The sequence below is a fragment of the Muntiacus reevesi genome, chromosome 12, assembly GCF_963930625.1.
Source record: "Muntiacus reevesi chromosome 12, mMunRee1.1, whole genome shotgun sequence".
Classification (NCBI taxonomy): domain Eukaryota; kingdom Metazoa; phylum Chordata; class Mammalia; order Artiodactyla; family Cervidae; genus Muntiacus; species Muntiacus reevesi.
In genome coordinates, this window is record NC_089260.1 from 44,098,611 (window position 1) to 44,125,794 (window position 27,184).

The following is a 27,184-nucleotide window of genomic DNA, read 5'->3' on the forward strand; positions in this document are numbered from 1 at the left end:
TGTAGGTGGTAACATAATTCTGTTTAGCTGCATGAACAGATCCAATAGCAATCAACTGATTTTTGACCTGGTTTCCCAAATATGGTAGATGGCTAGCCCAGGTTTCCTTGTTGGTACCATACGAAATGAAATCCTAGGTGAGTTTGCAGTTTAAGCTTTCTCTTAGGTTTGACAGAATGTTCTCTTCTGAGGAATTTACATTGGCACCCTTTTTGGGGGGAGATGGAGGGAAAGTCTATATTGAATTTTTGGTCATTAGAAGCTTTTTGTTTTGTTTGCATTGGAATCGGTAAGGTAAAATTGTGTCTATTTGTTTTACGAGTTGATGATCTGAAATATATTATAAAATAATTTAAGAAGTTACTGTGATTTTAAAAATGTTTTTTCATACCAAGGCAGGAACCTTAATGAAGAAGATGCTTATTATTAATAATAAAAAGACTAGACCCATAGAATAGTATTATTGTCAGATACTTTGAAGGAAAATCCAAAGGGTATAAAGATTCCATTTTAGAGTACAAAATTGGTTATGGTGAGTGAGTAGTATAAAAAAATAAACATTTATATTTTAATTATGGTACAGGGCTGGCAAATATAATAATTAGCCATGTAAGTTATGCCGTCTTTAAATATTTGAAATCAATATAATGGTTAAGTCATTGATCTAATAACTGAAGTCATTTATTTGCCTAAAACATGATGGTAAGTAAATATTTTAATCTTTAATTTAGTTGTAATCTGAATAGCTCAGCTACCCAGGTGAGCATTATAGACTAGCATGCATAGATTGAATTAGTTAGAATTCTTCTTAAAAAGAACAGACTGTAAAGAAAAGAATTCTAGATAAAATAAATCTTTTCTCCCCAAATCATTTTAAAATATCAACACTGAAATAGTATCTGGTTCATATCCAAAAAAAAAAAAAAATTGCTCCCGTAAAACTTGCCATTCTAGAAATCACTGCAGAGCTAACATCCAGGCTTTCATTGTTAAACTGATATTGATGGCTTACACGTTTGCTTTTTCTCTCCCTTTGCTTATTTAAAATGGAAATAGCCATGCTAGTTTTCATTTACCCCCAAACCTGTTGGTTGTTACATTCAGGGAATTTTTTTTTTTTTTTTTAAAGCATCGATTCCCTAAGTTTCAGGGCTTGAAAACAAGTTTTGGGAAACTATGAAAGATAACGTGAAACGACTCCCCAAAGCTCGTAATTGGTAGCTGCTGTAGCAAGAGACGTGTGTTGACAGTGTCTCCTGATTCTCACACAGCTGTTTATTCAGATAGCATGGGGCGCGTTCATTTACATAATAAATTTTTTGGGAGCAGCAAAGTTGAGTCAGAGAGAGCAGGGCTCCTCTCAATTGTTGCATTTAAACCAATAAGGTTAGGACAAGAGAATAGCTGTGGTTTGCGTTGCAAAAACAAAAAAAGCCCCGAGGCTCCACGGGCAGACCTACAAGGCTGCGCAAACCGAGAGATGAGATGGTGCTGTTTCTTTGTCTGGGCTTCTCAGATGCTATCAGCTGCTGCCGTTTAGAGAACGAGAGAGCGCGGGGCTCAAGGCGCTGGCTAAACAGACCGGTGGGAGCTGATGGCTCCGAGTTTGGGGCGAGGTAGAAACTCTCCAGTGCCACTTCCGACTCGGAGCCTTCCTGTTGCCGTCCGGTGTGGCGGTTTTCTCGCTGGGGCCAGCGTGTGCGCTCAGTCGCTCGGCAGCCCGAGCCTGCAGCAGCGCCCAGGCGGCGGTCCCCGCGGCCCGACTTCCCCCAGCGGACGCGCTCCGCTTCCAACAGCGCCGGGCTCCGCCGGGAGCCCCTAAGACCCTCCCGCGTCCTCCTCCAGGAGCAAAAACTATGTCTGGAATGGAGGTTTGCTAAACCAGAAAATTCGAAGGAGCCCAGGAAACTGGTGGATGCGGCAGATGTAAAGCGCTGTAAGTACAAGCTGACTGTTTGAAAAATTGTACTGCGTGACACCAGCTGTCCTGTGGGCAAAGCCCAAGATAACAAGAGCGCTTTGAGTTATTGTTTTGATTTGTTTTAAAAGAAAAACATTAGGGCGTGGGGAAGATTATGACACTTTGTGCCCAGTGCTTTATGGGCCAGTGGGCTCCATCATAAAAGTACAAGTTCTTAACCCCCAAATTAGCTGAGCGATTAGAATCATTAAGAGGTAATTAGAAATTAATTGTTAACAATGACTTGTTGCCGTATATCTAAAAAAAAGTTTCTTGCAGGGCGATACTCTTCTAAAGGGATCACTTCATATCTCTCTTCTGCACAAACCTCAACTATTACTATGTGATATTGATGAAAGCGGTATCTGTCTATATCCATTTTAACACAGAGATAGCTACACATTTTGGTTGGATTGGAGAAAAGGAGGAAGGAATTAACATTTTCAAAGGACAACAGATAACAAAAATAAATTGAAATCCCTTTTTAAGGAAGGAAATTCTTTTGTTTCAATACACAAATTTCCCAAACATTATATTAAACGGGCTCATCTTCAAAAGGTGAAATAATAAACATTTGCCAAATTAAGATATTTCTCACTTATTGACACTTAATAGGACTTGAATGGACCTGGAAATTAAAAGCAAGGTTCTTCAACTTTCGAATTACCACTTAAAATATTTGTCATTCAAAATGAGTGTATGAATTGCTAATGACTCATGGGCTTATATTTCTTGGGAGGAGTTTTTGAAACATTTAAGCACAGCTTTTGCAGGAATTCCATAAATTCAGAGCTGTCACTGAATGTAGGCAAGCGTTTTTATGTTTCATTTCTTAAAATGACAAGGGTACAAAAAGTCTCTAGTTAAGGATACAGTGTAGTTTTATAGTCTGGGGATTGTTTTTTTAATGTGTCTTTTCAGAGTAGGTTTTATTTTAGGCGTGTGCGAGTTTTTTTGCCCACGGTTTGGGATTTGAAGATATGCACACAAGAAAAGTCATGCTTTTCTGCATTATCAAATATTTGATATTTGACTTTCTCGCAGCTTGAGTTCTCCTAAGGCCCAAAGTGTTCAGTAAGTGAGCACACAGCCATGGATTTTCAATCCTGAAAATTCTTCGCGGTGACAGAGCAGCCTAATTGAGCCAGTGTTCAGTTTTAGAACAACTTGTTCAGTTTTAGAATGGTAAAGGGAAGTCAACTGCTCTGGGTGTTTGATAGGCATAATAAATGATTTTCTCAAAGTTTCCTCTTATATTTGGAAATTTATTTTGTAAAGAATATCTTTCAAAAAAAAACCTCACTTGCAGCGAGAATAAACCCCTTCTTCCATTTAATCAGTCATCAAAGTATTATTGATACATTCAACATCTTAAATGCTAATTTTAAACACAATCCTTGAAGACTATAGGTAGAATCAGTCTTTTAAATATGTACTTGTTTTTGTTTTCCTAGGAACTCTATTTTGTCCTTTTCTTTAAACGAAATACTTTAAAAAGTGATACAGTATATATCACTAGAAATCAGGACTTTTAAAGCATTCATTTTATGGAGTCTTTGATAAAGAATGAGATAAGTATTAACATTGAAAAGACATCTATCTGCCTTTTCTGAAAGTTCATTTCAATTTTAGGTTTAGACTTCTATTACATCATTGACACCATGATAGGAAATATTGATTGAGGAACATTGTAGTAAGAATATATTCTGATTTAAAAGCAGGTTTCTGCCTAAGGCACCTTTTTTCCCCCTCTATAAAATACATTCTGATTAGAAAATTGCCATTGTCTTTCAAATTTGAGAGTACTCACGTTGATCTGTGGTTGGGCAAAACTAGCTTGCCTGCCAACTCTATTTATTTAGATAAGTTCAGTACTTTCACTTTGAAAATTTCTTTTGAGTTAAAAAAAAAAAGTTTAAAATTATAGTCATTTTATAAAAATTGCTTCTAGCAAGCAAAAGAACCAATGGAAAACCCATAATTTAGACAAGTACCTACATTTTATTTGCTCTCTGCTGTTGAGATTTAGAATCCCTTTCCATTTACAGTTTACTTTTCACAGAACATTATTAACTTTTTGGCTTCATACATGATCTTCTGTCAGATGCTTTTGATTTGTAATTTAGCAAAGTATAATAAACAGTGCAAAAGTCATGAATTTTGCTCTGCATCCTGAGCTCTGTGGTAGGGAAAAATGTGATAAAATGTGTACCTTAAGTCTTGTTTGATGATCTCTCAAAGCAAGTTTGCCTTCTGGAAATAATTTCTGGGGTTGAAGAGCATGGTATTAACAGATTTAATGTGGCTATTCAATGGATTGGCGAAGTACTATGTGAGGTTTAACAAAATGAGAGAGACAAATTGAACATCAACAAAAGTTACATCTGTGAAGAATTAGAAATTTAATTAGAAAAAAGGCAAACTTAAAAGACCTCATTAACTAATCAGAAGTCAAAGTTACTAGTTGAGGATTCTTGAATTGAAATTCTAAAAAGTCCTCTCTCTTTTTTTTCTCTGTATTTTCACAACTCTGTCAGTATGCTACTTGGGTATTCTCTACAAAGAGTTTTAAAAAGCATTAAAGTAAAATGACTTCATTGTAATGTAAGATGACCATTTATAATGTTATGGGAAATATTTTTGCACTCCTAGGAACATTTGAATTAAAAAATACCAGATTAGGAGGAGACAAGGAGCATATTAGGTTTATGGATATAAAGCAGAAAACATGAGCTTACTGAATGCCTAACAGCATTTTTCTAAAAACCATGAAATAGTTTTTTTTCTTTTGAATGGAAAGGTGCCTAATTAATTATTTTTGCAGCACATTATGTTTTGAGACCTTGAAAACCCAGAACCTTCCAGAGATTTTTGGCAAACATAAGAGAAAATCAGCTCCAATCAGAAATAGGTGTTCTTTTTAGATAAGTCATTACAAGACCATGTTTCCTTACTGTGCTGTAATCTTGTACTACACATAAAAAACTAAAAGCATGTGAAGTGTAGCATTTTGTAAACTGTAACTAATTTTGCTCACATCTGTGTCTAATTGTTGTCTGCATTCGCATTCTTGAGAGTAGATTTATTTTTCCTGGACCACGATGTGGATTCAGCTGACCAACCTAAGTGAGGATTAGTTGTTTTAAAGTTATTTTGATTAAAGAGTCATTTTTAAAAACAGTAACACACAACACATGGTTTAAATAATCCTTGAGACACAAAAGAATATCTGAAGTATACTTAATGAAATGAAGATCATGGATGTGGAATCAGAAGTTGTACCAAGTACAGTAAAGTCTAGCCAGCACACAAAAAATGTATGTTGTGAAAATGCATTTGTTTTCAGTGAGAAAACGTGTTAGAGTAATTCCTATTTTGAAGCTCATTTTTTATTAACAGATTTGGCTTTGAAATTTAAATAGAATAGGTTAAACCTCAAATAAAAATATCAAACTTTGAAAGTATACAAGGAAACTAACATTACATTTCTAAAATTATAGTATTTAGCCTAGTGTTAAAATAGGAATGTATTTTAGCATGTAACAGAAAGGACATTTTACATACTCTTTCACATAATTAAGCCAAGAGAGTTCTTAAAACTAAGTTAGTTCTCACCTATAATTTATTCCAGGTGTATAAAAATGGAAATGGGGGGAGGAAATTTATCCTTGAGGTATATCACTGTAGTTTCTAAATGGAAACATTTACTCTTGTGTGAGAAAATTTAACAAAAAATTGCAGAAGGCTGTTAGCATCAAATGACCTACCTTGCAGGCATTCAAATACTTTTCATTAAATACGCAGGCATCTCTTTCAAATTATTTTGCATCCTGCACATATTCTTGAAAAGTAGACCTAGGAATTTCACGTAATATTAGACCAAGATATTTAGACTTTAATGATGTTTTTATTCCTGCCAAAAAGGTAGTACTACTTAATGTCATAAATCATAATTAAAAAATAACAGGACTCAATAGAAGATACTTGGTTGGATAACTTCTGTGCCATTTGAGATGCTTCAGTTTATTCATCTTTGCTCTGTAACCCTAATTGATGTCTTTTCCGGTTGAATGAATATGCGCATCAAAGATCTAGATTTCTGAGTCCTTTTAAATGTTATGCAGAATGTTCTTCACCTCAGAGTCAGGCATTTGCCTGAGCTGGTGAGCCAGCAGCCCACCCTCACCTGAGTTTATCACCTTGCTGCCTCTGGAGGAAGAACAGTGACTAGTAAAGCCTGTAGGCTAAGTTAGTCCTTCAGTGAAAGCCCAAATACAGATTCCTCTGGGGACAAAAGAGACCGGAACTCTGGCCAACTGAGATACTGAACTGATTATTCAACTCTCCATTCTCTCTCCTGATTTAATAGATGGAAAATTAAAACAGAAAGCAAACTGCTCTGGCTATTTCACCAGGCAGGCATGGATTTCCCTTGAACTTAAAACATTCACTGAATTTTCGGTTTCCTTGGGTGAATGAGTGCAGGGCTCCAGGATGGGTAAGAACTTGCCTTGGGCCATTTCTCCTTGAGTCTGGCATTGTCTGCAAGTTGCCCAGAAGCCCTTTGGAGCAAACTGTTCAATGACAAATAGTAAATATGGGACAAAACCATCACCATAAGGAGAAACACTGTCCGGAGTCAAACTCGTGGGCGGGAACTCTATTTCAGCTGGTGAGAGCAGAAGATGAAAGATCTGAGGATGCTGGAGGGTTAATGCTTGAACTGCTGCTGTGAAACATGCTCATTTTGCTAATAGCTATCTTTTTTCAAGTACCTTTCCCGAGTTGCCTGGGTAGGGCTGCTTTGCATGTTGATTGGGGGAGGGGTAATCCCGTTTGCAGCTGTCATAGGCCAGTGATGAATCACTATCCCGTCATTTGGCTGCTTCCCCCCTCCCCCCCACAAGGGGAGGAGGAGGGTAGACCTGGAGGAGGAAACAACAGTGGAGACCTCAACTTAAAGACAATATGCCTTTCACCGCTGCAGAATCCTCCTTTTTCTCTTTTGGTTAAAAGAGAGCATTGTCGTCCTGAGCCATGTGCTCTGTGTAATTAAGAGCTGACACTGAAGCAGAGTAACAACAGCTTCTAATTTTTTACCCCTGATCACAGGTGCAAACATCTCAAACCAGTTCAGATGTTGCTGTTTCCTCAAGTTGCAGGTAAGGATACTGTTGATATTTGACATTTGGGGAGATTACCTCTCTATGACCCCCCTATCTATTTTTGTCTAGTATTTCTTAATTATTTCTATTAATAGCCTTGGTTGGAAATTACTTAACAATGTGTGTGTGTGTGTTTGTAAAAGAAAAAAAAATGTTAAATATGTAGAAAGGGAAGAGGAGCCTGGATTTGAAAATGATTAGGGGCTGTACTTTCTGGGGTTAGGAAAACTCTGAATGTGTATTGAGAATTAGGGGAGAAAAGTTGGATTTTAAGCCATTTCTCATTTGAATCCCAAAGACTTGGGGAAGTCAAAACTCACTTTAGAAGTAAAACACGTTCTTCGTTATAAAAACTGACATTTGCAGTCTAAGTGCAACCTCCAGATTGACTAGCTTTTATTGACCCGGTGGGGGTGAGGAACAGACAGTCTTAGCTTCATACATGTAATATTAACCCCCTCTTTTTTTTTTTTTTTTTTTTAAAGAAAAACATAGTTTAACATAAAGTGAATAGGCCTTAGACTTCCAAACACTTGGCTGGCAGAGAACAGAACGGTATCTAGATGTGTTTTTAGTCACTTTAAAGAAATGGTCTCCTCTCTTCATTAAGAAAAGGTGAAATAGAAATGGATGATTCTGCAGTTGTGAGCATGAATAGGGGCTTCTGTCCCCAGTAGAGTAGCTGCTGAACCCAAGAACTTTCCGGGAAGATTTCGCTGTTTTGTGTTGTAAAAATGCCCAGTTTGAGCAGGGCGGTGGCATTGTTCTGATTTCCCCAAGTAGGTGACAGCTGAGGTGTCCTGAGTGCTCCTGTTTCTGGGCACTCACTGTATGCCGGCCTGATCCCTCCTCACTTGGGCTGGCTGTATGTAATCCACAGAGCAAACAAGTGAGCGGACATCAGAATGTTTTAATGCTGCATTTGTTTCAAGGGAAACAGAGGAACAATTAAGCAGTTTGCCAGAGTAAACACATGCATCAGGGCTATCTCATTCCCTGTCATTGGACTATAGGCTTCAAGTGTTTTATTTGGTTTGGAGACCCATTAAATTGCAATTGGGTGGTAAATTATAAGGGAGTTCCTAGTGCTAATTTATTAGATGAAAGAGATTCAATAGAAAAGTGAATTTTTTTTTTCAATTTTACACTTTCGTGTTTTAGAAAAATAACACCTTAGGGTTTTTTTTTTCCTCCATCTAAAAAGAAAAGCAGGACAGTCTGTTTTCTTTGATAATAAAAACAGATGGAATCATCTCATTAGATCTTGGCACTTGATGAGCTATTGAAGGAGAGAGAATTTTTTTTAAAAAACCAAAAAACTCCATACGATGTTTGGCTGGATAGGTAAGGTCAGTGACATCTTTTAATAGTCCACATTTTGAAAGGATGGCTGAAGTGCAAATATAAGAGGGAACTATTTGGAACTGAAGAAAATAGATACAATGGGACTTTTGTGCGAATGTGTTTCAAAGGAGGTGTCAAGTCGTTAGCGCATTAAATAGTGGGGTTATGAATTTGGTACATCTGTCAAACGGAAGGCTTCTTGTCTTTAGGTCTATGGAAATGCAGGATCTAACCAGCCCGCATAGCCGTCTGAGTGGTAGTAGTGAATCCCCCAAACTCGATAACTCTCATATAAATAGTAATTCCATGACTCCCAATGGCACCGAAGGTGAGTGGCTGCCTTCTCACTGTTTACTTTGCACCTTGCTTCTTCATCACTGTGCCCGGTGTTTCTAGGTGGTTATGATTGCAGTTGTCAAATCCGTGAAACTACTATTCTACCATTCGTAGACTGGTGTTATTTCACAGAGATGCATATGTATATGCACAGTATACATGTGTATGTGTGCATGACATATTTATGCTTTGAATGTATTTTTCCTTTCTGATTGTTCTTCACAGCACAGGAGTAATTGTAATTATTTTGCTCTATGAGCCATGAATATTTGAAATTATTTCCTTTACTCTCCCTTTTTACTAAATATAACCAAATTTGCTTCAGTGCAGCATTGACCTGGAGTGTTGCTAAATATCAATAAATAATTTGTGTGCCTAATATTTGTGTGACTTTCACCATTAAAATATAATGGTGAAAGAAGTAAAAGATACTGTTTACAAATATGCAACATATAAAGAAGTAAAAGATACTGTTTACAAATATGCAACCTCATTTGGAAGATAACATGAAATTCATTTACTTTGTAAAGATTAAGTATATATTTCAAACATAGTACTATTCAATGATTTCTGTATAATACATATGAATATTTATGTAAATTTTATGTAAGTAGAAATACCTACTTCAAAGCATGTATACCTAAGCCTAAACATATAGGTAAAACTATTTGTGTTTATCATTAGCTGGTGTGCATGTTTATTTAAGTACTATGTATATTTTTAAAGCTTCATAGAAGGGTATGTTTTGTATTGTATTTATTTTTATTCTATTGAAAAATTTCTTCTTCGAAGATGCTATTTTTGCTTATTTATTCCTTATCAAGCCTTAGGACCTTAGAGCATAAGTTTCATTAGAAGTCCGATGGATTATCAATCTTAGAATTCCATACGTAAACCAAACCCTAACCATCATTTCTCAATCACCATGATGATCTTTAATCATAGTTCTTAAAAACAAACAAAAAACCCCATGTCATAAAATTGTTTGTTTGGTGCAGTATTCCAGTATGTGTGAGGAAAGCCTTTTAAAACCGATAATGATATGAAATTTCTGGTAAGAGATACAATAATAAAATCAGTTGTTTCTGATAGGAGTTAACTGGTAACTTTCATAGCGACAGTGATTGTTTTTACATGTAAGTAGTCTGTATTTTCCTTTTTGAGTAAATACCTTCACGTTATGGAAAATGGTCTCTGTTAAAAGGATAAACTTTGCTGACCCAGCCAAAAAGAAAAAAACCTCTGAAAAAGGTTCATTTGTATGTGAAACTCTTCTCTGTCCATATCAATAGGCAATCAAAAAGAAATCTCAGTTACATATAGGAAAGTCATTCTAGTGTTTTAAGTAGATTTTATAGAGCAAATAAGATAAAAAGCCAGCAGTCCTTCCTTTCGCTCCTGTGAAATTTGGCTTCATGTGTGAGCATGGCAGCTTTGCAGAATGGACTGGACTTGGGGTGTGCACGGACCACTGCAGGGCCCTGGCTGGCCTGCCCTAGACCAGTGTCGGCGGGTAGGGTGACCGCTGAGGGCAGCATCAGGGGACCAGAGATGGAGACCTTTCCCAGTCATTCTCATCACTGGGAAGTCCACATAAGATAGTCATTTAAAGTAACTTAAAGAACAAAGCTTTTAAGTGTGTTAAATTGTTTTGCTTAAGGGAGTAGACCAATACATATTGGTAGGAATAACTGTGAAATGATGAGAGTTAATTTTCTCATATGTGAAGAAATAGGGGTAAAATGTTTTCATTTTGTCATCATTTCACTGGCAAATCTTCTACAAAAGAAGAATCAGACAATGTTAAAACAGGGTATATGTTGGAAACTGCCTCTTGGATGGCTTCGTGTGAATGATGTGTGGTTGGTTTTTTTAAGGGCATGTGAAATGATCATATTTCTGAATATTTGCATTTAATAGCTTGATATGTTCATATTCAGGAATATGTACTTCATCAAAGTTTTACATAGCTATAATAAATCAAAAATGAGAAAATATTTTAGATAGCTGTGTAACCTGCCAAACCATCAGCCTGAGAGATACTTAGAAATTATTTCTTATCCTGAAAGAAACTCTTAATTTATCTTAGGCCTAAAAAGATCTATTTCTAAGTCATATTTCAGACAAGTACCCAGTTACTCATCTGACTCTGTTTTAGGGCATTCTTTTCTTGTTGCTGTTTTTATCATACCTGTTTATTTACCTCTTTTGTTTTCAGGTACTCTTCACTGGGGTACTTTGCCAGGGTTATGGTAGTTAGAAAGTGAGGTGAGAGGTATCAGTATAAATTATCCAGAGAATACATGAAGTTTTAGTCCATTGACTGGGATATTCAGTTTTAGTGCACAGTTTGAAAATGTGGACCCAAACTTTCCCCATCATCTGTGTGACAGGCCTGTTTGGATACAAACAGCATCAGAAAGTTCTGGGTTATTACTAAGTTTGTGAATCAATTTATCATGCCACTTACATATTCCATAAGGCATGTGTGTCTTTCCCTTCAGTCACCACTAGAGGAGTTAAGCTTAAAATCAGTGAACAGAGTGTCTGCAAGCTTTCCTGGAATAGAATCTTTATAGATTTTCCTATCCCTTTTTTGAAATCTTATTTATTTCGAAACTAGCAATATTCACCATTGAATTAGTGGAATGAAAAAAAAAAAAAACCCACAAGAAATTCCTTAACTTTTCAAAGAGTGTTTAAAATATCAATCACCTCCCCTAAGTCCATAATAGGTATTTCAGGCTCTCTATGCCACAGTGGATATTTAAAGTGATTTTATGGCAGTCCAGTTGCAATGCATCTCCTTAGTTAGGTTGACAAAACTTCCATTGAGTTTACATAGTTGTTGACCTTAACTCCACTTAGATAGGTTATCTTCTTTCTCCAGGGCCTTTCTTTCTTTCTTTTTTTTTTTTAAATTTCCTGCAACCACTTGTTCCTATTATGAGGCTAAGAAAACATGAAAATCTCCTGTCTCAAAAACCATAACTTCATCTGAAGAACAAATAAGAAGGGAATGGAGTGGCAAGGCAGAGAATATTAAGTTTCTTCTTAAGTCTGCTGCCAAATTATCATAAGACTCAGTGTTTGTAGGTTCTGTCCTCACAGGCTAGTGCCTATTTTCATGGTTCATCTAAGGGATAAAGACACTGAGCCACAGCCTCAAACATTGTGCTTTTTTACTTCCTACTTGAAATGTTCTTTAGTGAGATTTCTTGCTTGAATATTTCGGGTTTCAAAAGTTTCAAGCCTGCACGTTTGTATATTCCAACCTCTCTGTGAATCGTTATTGTTTTAGTGAACTGTGGGTTTCACCCAGTTTATAAGTCTTTGAAATAGAAAGCATAAAGAGTCAAAAATATAAAATAGCATAAGTGGATGCTTGACTTGCATTCAGAAAAGCACTGTTAGGAGTAATTTGTTTCCAAAGGAATTAGTCAATATTTTAGATTACTATTGTACAATTAAATCTTGACTTAGACTGATGGAATGGTTATGGTGGCCAAACAAAAGATATTTGTTATTAGATTATTAAAGAATAATTTTTAAGGCATGGGCTCTTGGGCGATGATGCTTCCATCAGTTAAATGTGAGCATCTAATCTGAGAGGATTTCCAGCGTATGTGTTCAAGGTCTCTCTCTGCTAGAGGCTGCATGTTGATGTTTGTGTTGTGTAAATGTGAGAAATAGTTGGGAAATGTTTCTGAAGAAGGACTTGGGGATCGAGCAGTAAAGGGATTTTTATTTACATACCTAATTAAGGCCTTGTTTGCAAAGCAGTGATTCTTCCATCTTTGTTTTTTCTGGTTGTCTTAAGACCATGGGGGCCTAAGATTGGTCAGTTCGTATATTGCTAGTGTGAGTGTTTATTTTTGGTTGTCTGGGGGTGAGGAGTGGGGAAGGACAAAAAGGAGGTGTGAGCCGGTGGAACTAAAAGCCCTCAATCTGAGTTTTCTGGATTGTAAATTTAGATACAAACTCAAGAAGAGGCTAAACTTGTCTTAAAGCAGAGGAATTTGCCTTGAAGTGACATAAAACCAGATGCAATTGGAATCTTTACTGCAAATAGGGTTTCAGGAATTCTGATGGTAATTTGAATAGTAATTTTGAATTGGTATATCAGATTTCCAAGATGATAAGAGATGCAATCTCAAATTAGGTGGCTAAATTTTCTGCATTTTAAGATTGATTTAATTGTGTATTGCATATTTTAGGATGATAGGTTAATTCAGTTTTACAAATTTCTATTATCAGGAGTTTAATGTTTACTTATCATTCCTACAAAGCTTAGAATGCAAATTACCTTGAATTTGTTTTCCTCACTATAATTTTAATTTCGTAAAGTACAGTTATATCCTACCAGAGTATTTTAAGAAATCTTATTTATGAAAAATATGGAAACTAGAGTGAATGTGTATAAAATTATGGTTTGAGGCTACATTTAAAAAACTATATTTGTATATTTGTGGTCAAATATTCTGTTGTCAATAGAAAAATAGTAATCTAATTTTATTATTGTTTACTTTCTGTGCATGATTTAGTTTCTGGAAGATGAAGGGACACTGTAAGTAAAGGAGCTTCTAAGTGACATTTTTAGAGTTTGTAGTCAAAAAATTGGCCTCTTTTAAATTGTTCTTTAGCAAAAGCCATGAAAGGATGAAAAAAAAATAACTTAAGACTTAATATTTGCATACATAGTTATGGGAATAATTTTCACATACCTATTGATACTTAATAAAAATAATGGGTGATTTTTATAAATAACTTACTAGTCACTAAGCTGACCATTCTCTGATTCATTTCATTAATCTTCAGAGGATCCTTTGATCACCAACACAGTGAGTAGGACACTGGGTTTGAATCCCAGCTCCATTTGCTGGCTGTGTGAGCTCAGATGTGTTTGCTTCTGTGTGTTTCAGTCTCGTCTGTCTAATGGGGATAATGGCAGGTCTTACTTGCTGTGAGCATGATAAGTAAAACCTGTAACACACTAGTGACTTACTAAGTGCTCTTCGAATTTCTAGACCACATGTAAATAATAACCCCTTCTAGAAGACATGGGCTTGATCCCTGGGTCAGGAAGATCCCCTGGAGAAGCAAATGGCAACATACTTCAGTATTCTTGCCTGGGAAATCCCATGGACAGAGAAGCCCGGAGGGTATAGTCCGTGGGGTTGCAAAAGAGTTGGATACAAATTTAAGCAACTAAACGGGGTACCATTACTGTCTCATGTGTTGAGTTCACCAGAACGTATGTTTGGTTAGTGAGTACTTGTTGTTCAATAAAGTAATTGGTGAAAATGACAGATGTCTTTCATTTTTTACTTAAAGTCAAATGAACTTTTTGGTCAACCCAGTGTAAGAAAACTGAGTCTTGGAAAGTTAGATGCCAAATTTGAAAGACACATGGTTTGTAATTGGTACCACTGGTATTTGAATCAAGTTCTGTTTGAGTCTAGACTCTAGGTTTTCAAATCAGTATATCACTTACGGGAGAGAATATGTTATTCCCACCATCTGCCAATTGTTGTTCAGTTGCTAAGTTGTGTCTGACTCTTTGCAACCCCGTAGACTGCAGCACCTCAGGCTTCCCTGTCCTTCGCTATCTCCTGGCATTTTCTCAAGCTCATGTCCATCGAGTTGGTGATGCTATCCAGCCATCTCATCCTCTGTTGCCCACTTTTCCTCCTGCCTTCAATCTTTCTCAGCATCAGGGTCTTTCCAAATGAGTCAGCTCTTTGCATCAGGGGGATTGTCTCTTACTAGTTTTCAAAGCTTTAGACTTAATTATAATTCCACCAACCGTCTGTCTCTGTTAAGCCTCTCTGGGATCAAACAGAGATGGGAAATCATCTCTGCTTTTCATTATCATAGTCATTATATGCACATTTGGATTGAAACAGTATTACTGTGAAATTTAAAAAGTGGTTGCAGTTTTACTACTGCTCAGAAGTCTTTTGTGCCTCGGAAGCTCAGAAATCTTGTGCCTCGGAAGATATTTGGACCTGGAGAAGGAAATGTCAGCCCACTCCAGTATTAGTGCCTGGAGAATCACATGGACAGAGGAGCCTAGCGGGCTGCAGTCCATGAGATCACAAAGAGTCAGACATGACTGAAGTGACTTAGCAGCAGCAGATATTTGGAAGTGGATGATACACTGGTCATACATCTCTTGACTTTGAGAACCAGCTTGTAGTAACCAAGCAAAACTCAAAGAAGCAGCTTAAATGGCATTTGTTGGGGGCTCCATAGGAAGGGCAGTGACCAACGCCAGGAGCTGGGATGTGCACGCCACGTTCTAAGAACAGGAGAGAGGATAACAGGGAGTAGAGGAGGTCAAGTAGGAGGAATAAAGGGGGGTGTCATGTGTGGGGCTTACAGGTTAGCAAACGTACTCTAGCTGATTGTATATCACTAACTGTATTTTTAATATATGGGGACTCCAATACTGCCTGGAAAAGGCTCAGAGTTTCTAGGAGGCCAAGCTTCTTGATAAACTAATGACCTGAATGTAGACAGTTTTCATCTATTCCCAATACTTAATAGTTCTGGCTCACCTCTCTTCCCTAGCTGGGCTAAAACTTTCATAGGAACAGAAAGATGTATCTCCTTAAGGACACCTCATCTCTGGGAGAAACTTATGGTTTCCGCCAGAGAGATACGCAAATCTTTAGTGAGTGCCAGTTATTTAGGCTAATTCTTATCCCTATGATCATGGATTCTCTGCTTTAAGTAATTGCTAATTTCTGAAGACGTGGGGTGAGCAGGATATAGATAAAAGAGGTGTGGTTTTGTGTATGTGTATGCTTATTCTCAGGCTTCCCAGGTAGAGCTAGTGGTAGGAGACATAAGAGACACAGGTTCTACCCCTGGATCGGGAAGATCTCCTGGAGGAGGGCATGGCAACCCACTCCAGTAGTCTTGCCTAGAGAATCCTGTGGACAAAAAAATCTGAGGGGCTACCGTCCATAGGGTTGCAAAGTGTTGGATACGACTGAAGTGACTTAGAACACACATACACACACATGGTTATTCTCATCTTGCTTACTTAGGGTAAGGTCTAAGAGTAATTTATTCTCCTCCTTTTGCCTCCGAACATATAATAGAAAATTATGCACATAATTACAGATTTTCTATTTTTCCATTTTCACTTTGGGTAGGAAAAAGTCATCTATTACATAGCTATCCTCAAAGACTGCTAAATATCACCTTTATTAAAAGAGGGCATAAATTTTGAGAAGCTAATCAAGGATTTATGTTAAGTTTCAGAACCCCCAAGTATTTAATAACTAAACTCTTACTATGATTATGTATTTGGTTGGCCAAAAAGTGTGTTTGAAACATTTGACCAACCTAATACAAAGTAGTTTGCTGGTTTTGCAGATTTTTCAGTTCTATTTCATGCTTCTGGTATCCTGTTACACTGAAAAAAGGTGGGCAGACTCTACCATACACATTTCAAGGAGGTATTTAAAGTATTCCCTATAATACAAATCAGAGATTTTTTTCTTTCATAAAATTAAATCAAAATCTAAAATACTTCCCTATCTTATCACCGAGTCTGTTTCTGTAAGGGGACTTTTGTGTGGGAAGAATACTATTTTAGCAAAATAAGGGCTATGAGCCGAATAGATTGAGTTCTTACTAGCTATCTGAACATATCTTTTATTCCTTCCACCTACCTTATTTGTTTTACCCTCAAAAAGATTAGGAGAACTTCTTTGTACCTCATTTTAAAGAGTTTGTGATTTGTCTATACAGCATAGTATCTGTGTTGGAAAAGAGATTCAACAGCATGTCAGGCTGATTTTAAAGCATACATCCTTTATACTAAAAAAAACAGACTTCCCAGTAGCCTAAAAGCTTAGTGCTTACTGAAATACTTAATCTGCCTTAAGATTTTTTTGTTACCTTCTCTAAGATTATTACCCAATGAAGGAGCTGCAGCTTCCATTTATTATATGTATTGCACCTATTAGAGGCTCATGAGTCCTCAAAGGCAGGGATAGATCTGTTTACTACTGCGTTCTCTGCGGCTGGCAGAAAGCTTGGTAGTGAATAAACAGCATGTATTTGTTATTGCATACTAATGCAAGTGAATGATGATAATCATTTGTTGTTCAGTTGCTAAATCATGTCTGACTCTTTGTGACCCCATGAAACTGTAGCACCCCAGGCTTCCCTGTCTTTCGCCATCTCCCAGAGTTTGCTCAAATTAATTTCCATTGAGTCGGTGATGCCATCCAATCATCATGGTCCAACTCTCACATACATACATGACTACTGGAGAAACCATAGTACAGACCTTTGTCAGCAGTGTCTCTGCTTTTTAATACTCTGTCTAGGTTTGTCATAGCTCTTCTTCCAAGGAGCAAGCGTCTTTTTTAATTTCATGGCTGTAGTCACCATCTGCAGTGTTTTTGGAGCCCAAGAAAATAATCTCTGTCACTGTTTCCATGTTTCCCCATCTATTTGCCATGATGAAGTGATGGGCCTGGATGCCTTGATCTTAGTTTTTTGAATGTTGAATTTTAAGCCAGCTTTTTCACTCTCCTCTTTTACTCTCATTAAGAGGCTCTTTAGTAGACTCACTAATTTTATTTACAAAGCATTAACAGGTTCAATAATTAGCTCAAGCCCAATTTTCAGATTTTTGAAAGTGATCATTTCACAGACCAGTTCCTACAGTAGCCATAGGCTGTTCATCCAGAAAACATCCTCAGTCAACATTGCTGCTGAGTTTGAATTTGTGCCATCGTAACTGACTTGAGTCGCTTGGATTGCAAGGAGATCAAACCGGTCAATGCTAGGGTAAATCAGTCCTGAATATTCATGGGAAGGACTGCTGCTGAAGTTGAAACTCCAATACTTCACTGCCACCTGATGCGAAGAATTGACTCCTTGGAGAAGACCCTGATGCTAGGAAAGATTGAAGGCAGGAGGAGGAAGGGGACGACAGAGGATGAGATGGTTGGATGGCGTCACCGACTCGATGGACATGAGTTTGAGCAAGCTCCGGGAGTTGGTGATGGATAGGGAAGCCTGGTGTGCTGCAATCCATGGGGTCTCAAAGAGTCATACATGACTGAGGGACTGAACTCAACTGACTTGCATTTGATATGTACTAATTAACTGTTTCAAAAATGGAAACTTCAACTTGGACTTAGTAGTATTTATCAGTGATGAATCAACTTTTACAAACAGCTGAATGATAAAAAGATCAAGCAGTTTGTACACTTAGGTTTAATATCTTTACGTACATGGCAAGGAGTTATGGCTAGAGATCATTTTTAAGGTGAAAAAAATTAGAGGGGCAAAGATATATACGTACTGCAGTGAAAAGAATATGCATATTATATAAGAATATAGATCATACTGTATATCCACCATTTCCTTGTTAATTCAAGAAATAGTTATTAACTGATTATGTCTAGAAATTTACCACATAGCATTCTAGCAAGGAGCAGTTCATAGTCTCCTGCGATTTGCAGTCCTGTAGTCAGATGACCACCATACTTGATGATCAGAACTGTATTCTCCAGAGGATAAGGGATACCCAGCCATGATTGTGGTGACTGAGGATAGTATCTGTACACTGGTAATGCTTAAACTGAATCTCGAAGGAGAGGTAGAAAAACACTGGATGTTATGCCAGGAAGGAGCAAGGCCACCCCTAATCCTGGGGACTGTGTGTGGCAGGGGAAGTGGAACATATGGGTAGAGTGCACAGAGATGGGACTGAGACAGTCACCCAAGCAGATGATGAACAACCTGCAACCTTAGGTACCAAGTTCAGGAGTTTCAATTCAAGCCTGAGAGAGCTGGATGGCCCGAAGGCTTGCGAGCAGGAGAGTAATGTGATTGAGTCTGTGTCTGAGAAATACACTTAGGTAGTGTTTTGAAACTTTGATTCAACAGATGATTTGTTGTTCAGTTTCTCAGTCATGTGTGATTCTCTGCAACTCCATGGACTGCAACACACAGGCTTCTCTGTCCTTCACCATCTCTTGGGGTTTGCTCAAAATCATTTCCATTGAGTCAGTGATGCCATCCAATCATCTCATCCTCTGTCATCCCCTTCTCCTATCTTCAGTCTTTCCCTGCATCAGGGTCTTTTTCAGTGGGTGATAGGTAGGGAGAAAAGACTGCAGGTAAGAAGTTATGAGGGCATTTTTATCTGAAATCATGTACTTATTTATATATTACAATTTCAGCACAAATTTCTGATACTTGCCCTAAGGAAAGCAGAGAATGGACAATATAAAAAATATATATGTAGCAAAGTAGTATTGCATGATAGTAAGAGGATGGATTTTGCAATCAGACTAACCTGGACTTAAAATCTCAGCGTCATAACTCTAACTGACATACAGGTTTTGAGAGAGAGCAGAGGACTGGGGAAGGCTCTGAAATGAGGATACCAGCCCTGCTACTTGCTGGAGAGTGAGTGCAATGCTGAATAATTACTGAACTGTTTCTATCTCAGCTTCCTGGACTGTAAAATGAAAGTTCCTGCCTCTCGGGATGTGAGGATAGTTAAATGAGTTGGTAAAGCACTTAGAACACAGTGACTCCTAGGAAACATTTAATATCCGTTGGCTGTTTTGTTATTATCATGTAAGATCTCTGATCCCAGATAAGCCCGAGTTGTCTCCTAGTTTTGGGCTTCCCAGGTGGCACTAGTGGTCAAGAACTCACCTGGCAATGCAGGAGACATAAGAGATGAGAGCTCCATCCCTGGGTTGGGAAGATCCCCTGGAGAAGGAAATGGCAACCCACTCTAGTATTCTTGCCTGGAGAACTCCATAGACAGAGGAGCCTGGTGGGCTACAGTCCATGGGGTCATAAGAAGTTGGACATGACTGAGCGACTAAGATCTTTGAGCCTCTGCCCTCCCCACTGTAAAACGGGGGTTGCACCTTTATCACTAGATCTATTTCACCTAGTGGAGGCTCGAGGTTTTTTTTTTTAATTTTTTTATTGTGGTAAAAGTCACATAAAATATACTATTTAACCATATTTAACTGTACAGCTCATTGGCTCTGAGTACATTCACATTGTTGGGCACTCTCACCATCATCCATCTACCAAATTTTTCACCTTCCTAAACTGAAACTCTGTCCCCATTAAACACCAAGTCCCCATCCGCCTACTGCACCACTCCATCCCCCAGCCCCTGGCATCTACCTGTGTACTTTCTGACTGTAGGTGTTTGACTATTCTGGGCAGCTTGTGTAAGTGGAGTCAAAAAGTATTTGTCTCCACCTAATGTATATAGGAATGCATGTTTAAGGTTCACTTAATACGCGTCCTACAAACAGATTATACCTTCTCTTCAGCTATAGACTTAAAATACTAACTCCAGTCACTGCCATCTACTACCTGCTCAAAGAGCAACTATTAGTAAAGAATAATACAGGTGACTTTTTTTTTTAAGCAAACATATCTACTGAGAATGGCTACTGCCTTGTTTCCATGGAAAGAGAGATTTACTTCCCTTGGAGATCCTCACTTCCCCTGATAGCCTTTGTAGGTCCTCTGAGTACCTGGAGTACTCCATAAGTACTTGCTCAATTAATACCCAATGCGGGTATGAGTTAGGTCTGAATGCTCCTGTGGTTTGGTGAAGCATGGGAAAAGGGTACGATCTGAGATGTAAATTTGGTAGGTTGATTACATTTTAGGCAAGTAAAATGTTTTTCCATATTGTTATGAATGAGGTTCTGAACCTGAGCCAGCCCATCTGCTTCCGGTCTTCATACACTAGTTTGTTTTACCATTTGTTAATTTGTAGCATGCACTGATACACTTTTGTTCAATGCCTTGCTCTTCTGGGACATTCCTGTTGCTGTGCTCTTCACTAATTGTTAAACTGTCCATCAGAGATTAAGTGATTAAGGATGATAAAACCCTCATTGAACAACATTTGACTTTTCAGTTGTTTCATAAAAAGTATGGTAATCAAAGATACTTGAAACCTAGTTGTGTGACCTTAGGCTAGTTTTTAAACATCTTTAAGCTGTGATTTTCTCATCTTTCAAATATGACAATTATAGTAAATATCTCATGAAGTTGCCACGAAAAGCAAAATAAGCTATTACTTGTAAGGTGCTTAGCACAATGCCTGACATGTAGTAAACCCTCAAGAAACATAAGCTATTTTTAAAATGATTACTCTTCCAGGTGAAAATTCTACATAAATATTGCCTGTGCCGTAAGTTGAGACTGTTCTATTGCTACCTTAATTCTTAAAATTGGAGCAGTCTTTTCAGGCCATTGTACTGTGCTTGCGTTCTTAACACACTAGCATCTAAATGTAGGTATTTGTTAAAAGTCATCAAATGGCACATTTAAGATTAAAAGACCACATACATGTTTAATTATTTTTCATATATGAATGTTCTGTTATGTTTATGAAATCACAACAAATTTTCTTGTCTGAAAATTCACAGTGGTTTTTTGTCATCAGGCACTTTAAACCAACACATTAAAATTAGGCTATCATCTGCGTTCTGGAATATTTTGGTGTTAGAAAGAGAGCTTAATTCTCCAGGTTAGAAGCCACTGAGTCAAACAAAAGTGCTCTCAGAGTTTAGAGAAAAGAGCTCTTCAGCTTGCTGAGGTCTGGCCAGGCTTCAAGGAAGAGATGGAATCTGAGCTGAGTGTTTGGGAAATGGGTAGAACCTGAATAGATTGAGAAGAGATGGAATGCATTCTAAATGAGGGACCAATATGAACAAAGGTAGGATAATGTGGGAGACAGGGAGGAGACTAGTGGGGCTGAAAAAGGAATTGATAGTAGATAAGGTTGGAAGGATCATCTGGAGCCAAACTGTGGAGGACCCTGAATATTAGGCTAAGGAATTTGGACTTCATCCTGGAACCAGTAGAGAAGGCATTGAATATTTTGAATGAGGGTTGATATGGTGCAAGTGTTTTAGGTATGAATCTGGCAGCAATTTCAAGGGTAGATTGGATTGAGGGAACCAGGTATAGCAAAATGGAGGCTCATGAGATCTGCCTGAATTTTGTGTGTTAGGAACCTGAACAGCAACAACAAAACTGGAATCCTTATTTAATTCTTTTTCATATATGGATGTTCTGTTATGTTTATGAAATCACAACAAATTTTCTTGTCTGAAAATTCACAGTGGGTTTTTGTTATTGGGCACTTTTCCAATCAATAGATTAAAAATAGGCTATCATCCGGGTTCTGAAATATTTTGATGTTAGAAAGAAGGATTCATTCTCCAGAAGGTTAGAAGCCACTGAGTCAAACATTCAAAGGGATATTTCAAAGGATATTTACCAAGTATCATTTCTTTCACCAAAAAGTCAATTAGTCTAGACCTCTACATAAGTCGTTGTGCAGTGCCCTTCCAATATGCTATACTTCCTGTGAATAACGAATTTCGATTGATCAACATTCCTTGTTGGCTGTGTACACCCTTAAGTTCAAGTTTGGTCTATGTGTGTTGATTTGGTTTTCATAAGATAGATAGTATTGCTATTTTGAAGAGTTGTCTTACTCTTTGCAACCCCATGGACTGTAGCCTGCCAGGCTCCTCTCTCCCTGGAATTCTCCAGGCAAGAATACTGGAGTGGGTAGCCTTTCCCTTCTCCAGGGGATCTTCCTGACCCAGGAATTGAACCCAGGTCTCCCTCATTGCAGGCAAATTATTCTTTACTATATGAGCCACCAGGGAACCCCTTTTAAGGAAAAGAAGATGAACTTAAATTTTAGAGTACTTATAATCATATTCCAGACTATAAAACCAATCTGAACATAAAGGGATACCTTGTTTTCCAAATGGATATTAACCAAAGAAAAATCATTTAATTCATGGATATATATTCTTTTCAATAAAGGAGAAATAGTTGAATGGCTCCTTATAATCTTTTAGTTATTCAGTTATGTCTAAAATAAAATATATAAATGTAGGAATATTGCTATCTTTTACTTTCACATTTCATGCAATTTTATCCATTCTTTTTCTATATGCCTTTGGTATCCCTTGATGCCACTTTTTGTGTCACATTTTTTAAAAACATACATTTCTACTTCTGCCTCATGACTTGAGATAGTCAGGTCAGTCACTCAGCCGTGTCTGAATTTTTGCGACCCCATGAACCACAGCATGCCAGGCCTCCCTATTCATTACTAACTCCCAGAGTCCACCCAAACCCATGTCCATTGAGTCGGTGATGCCATCCAACCATCTCATCCTCTGTTGTCCCCTTCTCCTCCTGCTCTCAGTCTTTCCCAGCATCAGGGTCTTTTCAAGTGAGTCAGCTCTTCACATCAGGTGACCAAAATATTGGTGTTTCAGCTTCAGCATCAGTCCTTCCAGTGAATATTCAGGACTGACTTCCTTTAGGATGGACTGGTTGGATCTCCTCGCAGTCCAAGGGACTCTCAAGAGTCTTTTCCAACACCACAGTTCAAAAGCATCAGTTCTTTGGTGCTCAGCTTTCTTTATAGTACAACTCTCACATCCGTACGTGACTACTGGAAAAACCATAGCCTTGACTAGATGGACCTTTGTTGGCAAAGTAATGTCTCTTCTTTTTAATATGCTGTCTAGGTTGATCATAGTTTTTCTTCTAAGAAACAAGCATCTTTTAATTTCATGGCTGTAGTCACCATCCACAGTGATTTTGGAGCCCCCCAAAATAAAGTCAGCCACTGTTTCCCCATCTATTTCCCATGAAGTGATGGGACCAGATGCCATCGTATTAGTTTTCTGAATGTTGAGCTTTAAGCCAACTTTTTCACTCTCCTCTTTCACTTTCATCAAGAGGCTCTTTAGTTCTTCTTCACTTTCTGCCATAAGGGTGGTGTTATCTGCATATCTGAGGTTATTGATATTTCTCCCGGCAGTCTTGATTCCAGCTTGTGCTTCATCCAGCCTAGCATTTCTAATGATGTTCTCTGCATGTAAGTTAAATAAGCAGGGTGACAATATACAGCCTTGATGCACTCCTTTTCCTATTTGGAATCAGTCTGTTGTTCCATGTCCAGTTCTTACTTGCTTCCTGACCTGCATACAGGTTTCTCAAGAGGCAGGTCAGGTGGTCTGGTATTCCCATCTCTTTCAGAACTTTCCACAGTTTATTGTGATCCACACAGTCAAAGGCTTTGGCATAGTCAATAAAGCAGAAATAGATGTTTTTCTGTAACTCTCTTGCTAAAGGCAGAGGAACCAGAGATCAAATTGCCAACATCTACTGGATCATTGAAAAAGCAAGAGAGTTCCAGAAAAACTTCTATTTCTGCTTTATTGACTTGAGATAGGGTACTCATTAAATCTGTGAGTGATACTATCATTGAATCCAAACTATAACTTAACATTGCAATGGTTATGGTTTTGTCTTATAGGTTCTTTATTATCTGTACAGCATAATCATGTGTGATGTAGCTCTTTAAAGGTCTGTGTAAAGGTTTGCTTATAGCAGTATCTAATATTTTGCCTTGAACTGATCAGGACCACAAATTATTAAATATATGTGACTTACTTATCTCTCTTTTTAAAGATCAGGAAGGATTCTCTCTAAATATACAAAACCAATGATTGATATTCTTTATGTGAATATATCTTCTCCAAAGAGTACTTTGCTCAAAATAGTATGAGGGAAATGTGTCCTGTGAGTGAGAGGTTTTATAAGAACCTGCGTAGAAGTTGACAGTGATAATTTCGGAGGAATAAAATATAATTTTCAGTTTAATCATATACAGTGTGTTTAATTGCCCTATGCAATGTGCCCAGAGGTATGAAGTCAGTTGTAATCTGCTTTTCAAAGTCAGTTGTACATTTTTACCTTCATTCATTTCTTCAGTGAATATTGAGTTCCACTTATGTGTGAAGCACTGGGCTGTTCTATAGGGATATAAAAAGCTGGAGTTCCAACTATAAAGAAATCTATATCATATTTGGATAAGACTATGAAATGTAAAACAAGGTTGAATAGGATATGTGTTCTAAATGAGGTACAAACTCAGATTTAGTGGCTCAAGGAAAAGAAGCATAACCCCTGAGTAGTAGATCAGGCAAATCTTTACAAAGCAAGTGGGACTTCGATTGAACCATGAAGGATTCAGATCAGTGGAAATTGTAGAACATTTAACGTCAGAAAGAAAGGCACTAGCAGTACTGTGGAACTGAGGAAGTATTAAACATTTGGTCGGCCAGTTTGGTAGGCTAGTGTTGGTTGGTTTGTTTGGGTGTGTGATTCTTTGCCTATAAAATGTAGATAAGTGTCAGACAGCAAAGTTGGAATGATTAAATAGGATGTGCCTATTTTGTAGTGCTCTTGTATTCCTGTAAGTTACTAGTTGTTATACAAAGTGTGTATAAAGGAAGTGGCATAGAAAGCAAAAAAAAGAAAAAGACTTGGTCTTATAGAGGGCCTTAAGAATATGATAAAGTTGTTGGTGGTGTTGTTCACTTGCTAATTCATGTCTGACTCTTTGTGACCCCATGGCTTGCAACACTTCAGGCTCACCTGTCCTTTACTATCTGCCAGAGTTTGCTCAGATTCATGACCTTTGAGTCAGTGATGCTGTCTTACCGTCTGATCCTCTGCCTCCCCCTTCTCCTTTGCCTCCAGTCTTTCCCAGCATGAGGGTCTTTTCCAGTGATAACGTTATGATAACTTAATTCTGAAGAAAATGAAAAACCTGTTGAAGACCTCAGCAGCAAAGTGACTTGCTCCAGTCTAGTCTATAGAAAGATAAATATCTCTGTTCAAAATAAACACAGACTGAAAGGCCAACTGATTAGCTTTTCTGAGAGAAGAGGTATACAGTAATTAGGCTTGTGACTGTGAAATTAGGGGAAAAGTGGTTGTGAAGGATTAGAACGGTAGAGATGATAGGTTAACAGTGGAGTGTGAGGAAAGAGTTGCTTGGAGGAATCAGCGTGAGATACTCAGTCTAGATGGCTTGCCCACTACAAAAGGATAGGATGAGGAGATTGCATTTGAGCACTTGATTTCCCGTTAATCCAGACAAGGGCATTGCACAATTGGAATGTGAGGATTGGTCTCCATGAAAAAGTTGTATGTATGGATAAAAATTTGAGAGTTGTCTACATGGAAAATATTTTTTTTAATAGTTGCAAGAAAAGACATGATTGTGAAGGAAAATTTAGATGGATAAGGAGGATGTACAATTATCGAACCACAGAGTATGCAGAGGAGAACAGTCCAGAGGAAAAAACACAAGGAGAACAGGGAAACATTGCTGTTTCCCTGTATTGATCAATGATGAGAAAAATGTCAGAGGAAGGCCCATTCCACAGAAAAACTAAGGAAAATCAGGATGGAGAAGAGTTTGAATTAGGCAATTAAAATCTTTTTAGTAAAATAGTAGCTATAAAGGGATGTTGCAGAGGACTAAAGAGAGTAGATACTAAGAATTCGAAGGCAGATTTTTAGAAAACTTAGTGATGAAAGAAGGGAGAGAAATAGATAATGGTTGAGAAAAGATTTTTTTAAGTTAGGAGAGACCTGCCTATTTGCTTATTTATTTAGATTTTGGTTTTGCTTTTATTAAAAAAATTTGAGAGTATAGTTAATTTATAAGTTGTGTTAATTTCAGGTGTATAGCAAGGTGAATCAGTTATATAGATACTTTTATCCACTTGTTTGTAGATTGTTTTTCAATATAAACCCTTAAGAGTATTAAGTAGAGTTCCCTGTTCTGTACAGTATTAGTTATCTATTTTATATTGGTTTGTGAGTGCTTGCTAAGTTACTTCAATCATGTCCAACTCTTTGAGACCCTATGGACTATAGCCCGCCAGGCTCCTCTGTCCATGGGATTCTCCAGGCAAGAATACTGGAGTGGATTGCCATGCCCTTCTCCAGGGGATCTTCCCAACCCAGGGATTGAACCCATGTCTCTTATGCCTCCTACATTGGCACATGGGTTCTTTACCACGATTGCCACCTGGAAAGCAAACTAGAATTTTTCATCGATAACCCTAACAGTCATATGCATATGTGATGATGTGTTTATATGTGCTCAGTCATGTCCAACTCTTTGCAACCCCGTGAACTGTAACCCACCAGGATCCTCTGTCCATGGAATTTTCCAAGCAAGAATACTGGGGTGGTTTGCCAGTTCCTTCTCCAGGGGGTCTTTCTGGCCCAGGGATTGAACCCACATCTCTTGCATCTCCTGCATTGGCAGGTGGATTCTTTACCACTGGCACCACCTGGGAAGTCCCTATATTGGTTTAATTAGCCTTATTATCTGTTTTATATAGTGTGTGTATATCTATCTCAGTCTCCCAATTTATCCCTTCTCCCACTTTACCTCCTGTAACCAAAAGTTTTTCTACATCTGTAACTCTGTATCTATTTTATAAATAAG

At 37.8% G+C, this 27,184-nt stretch overlaps 1 protein-coding gene across 5 annotated transcripts in view; it reads left to right on the top strand.

Annotated features, from left to right (window-relative positions):
- The first annotated feature begins 1,338 nt into the window (after positions 1 to 1,338).
- The window catches only part of EYA1 (EYA transcriptional coactivator and phosphatase 1), a 181,445-nt gene continuing 155,599 nt past the window's right edge, over positions 1,339 to 27,184 (top strand). For 4 of the 5 annotated variants that reach the window (XM_065903226.1, XM_065903229.1, XM_065903227.1 and 1 more), the window contains exons 1-3: positions 1,339 to 1,936; positions 7,073 to 7,122; positions 8,679 to 8,797. In XM_065903226.1, coding sequence (XP_065759298.1) covers positions 8,683 to 8,797 — 115 coding nt within the window. In that variant the 5' untranslated portion in view covers positions 1,339 to 1,936; positions 7,073 to 7,122; positions 8,679 to 8,682. The remainder of the gene's footprint in view (positions 1,937 to 7,072; positions 7,123 to 8,678; positions 8,798 to 27,184) is intronic. The other variant, XM_065903231.1, reaches the window with a different exon arrangement.